General features: G+C 57.3%; 1 protein-coding gene across 4 annotated transcripts in view; it reads right to left on the bottom strand.

The window, feature by feature from the left end:
- The window catches only part of KIAA0930 (KIAA0930 ortholog), a 32386-nt gene that overhangs the window by 4232 nt on the left and 25323 nt on the right, over positions 1–2831 (bottom strand). For 2 of the 4 annotated variants that reach the window (XM_027854269.1, XM_027854267.1), the window contains exons 7-9: positions 2445–2660; positions 1511–1673; positions 999–1157 (exon numbers count right to left, since the gene is read on the bottom strand). In XM_027854269.1, coding sequence (XP_027710070.1) covers positions 999–1157; positions 1511–1673; positions 2445–2660 — 538 coding nt within the window. The remainder of the gene's footprint in view (positions 1–998; positions 1158–1510; positions 1674–2444; positions 2661–2831) is intronic. The other 2 variants (XM_027854270.1, XM_027854268.1) reach the window with 2 other exon arrangements.

Raw genomic sequence — 2831 nt, forward strand, 5'->3', positions numbered from 1 at the left:
GCCTCACGAAGTCCAGCCCCCTCATTGCCTCTCCCCTGGCCACTGCTTGACTACCGGACTTGTCTCCCCATGGAAGAGTGTAAGCTTCATGAGGACAGGCACCCTCTTCACACAGTGTTTAGTACACAGTAAATGAATAATAAATGCTCCTCCAGTCACTGCAAACTCTACCGTGCTCTTCTCACTTTGGATCAGCAGGCTCCTCGTGCCCGGCGTGTGTGTGTGTGTGTGTGTGTGTGCGTGTGTGCGTGCACGCGCACGTGCACTCAGTGCTTAAATGCAGATTTTGTCCTGATTCTGATTCACTACCAGGGTGGCTAAGCACCTGACCCCGGGTCCTGCCCCAGACAAATGGATTTGTCCCCACTACACAGAGGAGAAAACAGGTTGAACAGGGGGTGGTGCTGGTGAGCCAGAGGGGCAGGGAGGCCTAGAACCCCAGAACCTTCCCTCTACTCACTCTCAGTCAATGTGACTCATTTATTAAGCGCCAACTGTGTGCACAGCACATGCTAGGGGAGAAGCAAGGTCTAGACAAAACATGGTCCTGGTCTATGCCTTCAGCTCATGGTTTAAGAGTGGATAAGAGGGGGGCAGCTACGTGGCGCAGTGGATAGAGTACCGGCCGTAGATTCAGGAGGATCTGAGTTCAAATCCGGCCTCAGACACATAACACTTACTAGCTGTGTGACCCTGGGCAAGTCATTTAACCCCATTGCCTAGAACCAAAAAAAAAAAGAGTGGATAAGAGGGGGCAGCTAGGTGGTGCAGTAGATAGAACTCTGGCTTTGGAGTCAGGAGGACCTGAGTTCAAATCAGCCTCAGACACTTGATACTTACTAGCTGTGTGACCCTGGGTAAGTCACTTAACCCTGATTGCCTCACAAAAAGCAAAAAAAAAAGAGTGGACAAGACACCCACACCCCATGTTTCAGCCAGACTGTTCCCATCTCAGGGGGTGACGCAGAGCAGGGAGGGAGGGAAAGCCAGGAGGCTACCTGTTAAAATCCGATGCAGGGGCAATGTGACGTAGGTTAAGTGTGCATAGAGGAGAAAATTTCCATCGGCCCGGTTTAGTTTGAGCCACGACCCAACAAGCGACCGCCCTGTCCCAGACAGAGACCTCGACCGTAAATTGGTGGTGTTGTGAAGATCTGCTAAAGGAAGAGAGAACGTGGGCTGTCAGATCTGGGAGGGGCCTGGAGACAGGGGATGGCAGGGCTGGGAGGGCAGTTTAGTTCATTTCCCCATAGCAAACAAGACCAAGAGGGCCGCTGAGTGATTCGCCTGAGGACCACAAGTAGCAGGCGTGAGAAGCAGGACCTGAACTCGTCCCCAGAGTCAGCATTCCCTCCATCTTCCCTGTGACGCCCTCGTTTCACGGGTGAGGAAGCTGGGTCTCTAGAAGGCTGGGCCCCTGACTACCCGCCTCCAACGGATAGAGCCGGGCACGCCGGCCACCGAGCCCGCCGCCCTCCCCCATCGTGGCCAATGGGCGCCTGGGCCTCACCCTCGCCGGCGTCATCCCGGAAGAACTCCTCACTGTCATTGGCTGAGTGGGACTTCTTCATCTCCGCGATCCGGGTCCGGGGCACTTTCCGCTTGAGGGAAGGGGAGAAGAAGGCCGGCCGGTTGTTGCGCTCTGGGGTTGGCGGTGTGCTGAAGGAAGTCACCTGGGGAAACGGCAGCTAGCGTCACTCCCCGGTGCACCCGTGGCCACAGGAGGTCCAGAGGGGGCCGTGCCCCTCGTAATCCCCGATCCCCACCCCCAACCTCCCCCGAGTCTCAGCTTTCTCATCTGTAAAATGGGGCAGCCTCACAAACTCTCGACGGAGTTAACATTCTGTGATTCCAGGGCCAGAGGCTGGCTCTGAGAGCGTCTGGCCCTTGCCGCTGGCGCAGGGTCTGGGATCCCCCAGGCTGCCCCACGTGGATGTGACTGGTGAGCATACCTGCACATACACGTGCACACACTGGCATGTCTAGCAGAGACAGCTACTCTGAGAGACAGGGCAGTGTGACGGTCACAAGACCAGTGTCCGCCCTGACACACTCCAGCTGTGTGACCCTGGACAAGTCACTGCACCCCTCGGTGCTTCGCGTCCCAAACAGAAGCTGGGCTGCCTTGGTGGAGGGATTTTCCTCACCCGGAGTTCTCTGGCCCAATGCCTTTGCAGTCCGGACCACAAATGCAACAGAAAACCTCGCCTCTTGCCGCCGCCGCACTGGCTATCACGGAGGGCAAAGACAGCCCAGAGCTGCCCAAGTGCCCCCCACCCAGGGGCCGGGCCCACATTCACTAGAGGACAGACCCTCCCCCCACCCCGACCCTCATACACTGTCCCAGAGAGAGCTTGGACACCGACTGTCCCCATCACCCTTCCCTGGCCCCATCCTTCAAGGCCCAGCCCAGGGACCACCCCCTCCAGGAAGCACTCCCTGACCTGTGCCCCCAGCACCCTTACTCTCTCGTGCATGGGTGAGGCTGGGTTGGAGTCTTCCTCAGTGCCGTATGGGGACGTGTCACCAGTGGAAACGCGGCTGACCGCCATCTCGGCGTGTCCCTTCCCCTGTGGCCCCTTCATTCGCACAAACTCCATGTTGTTGTACTTGTAGAAGCCAAAAGACATCCGCTGGGCCATCTTAGCCGCCACGCTCACCTGCCAGGTAGGACACAGCAGCTGTCAACCGGAGAGCCCTCCAGGCACGGACGAGGCCGTCCTAAGGAGCCCAGCCCCCTCTTGAGAGGAGACATTTAATTCTACTACAAATTATATAAGTAAAGCTCATGTGTAAAAGGAAAGGTCAGAGGTGGGAGGGGCCTGAGAACA

Source organism: Vombatus ursinus, unplaced genomic scaffold, assembly GCF_900497805.2.
Source record: "Vombatus ursinus unplaced genomic scaffold, bare-nosed wombat genome assembly UNPS02010394.1, whole genome shotgun sequence".
Classification (NCBI taxonomy): domain Eukaryota; kingdom Metazoa; phylum Chordata; class Mammalia; order Diprotodontia; family Vombatidae; genus Vombatus; species Vombatus ursinus.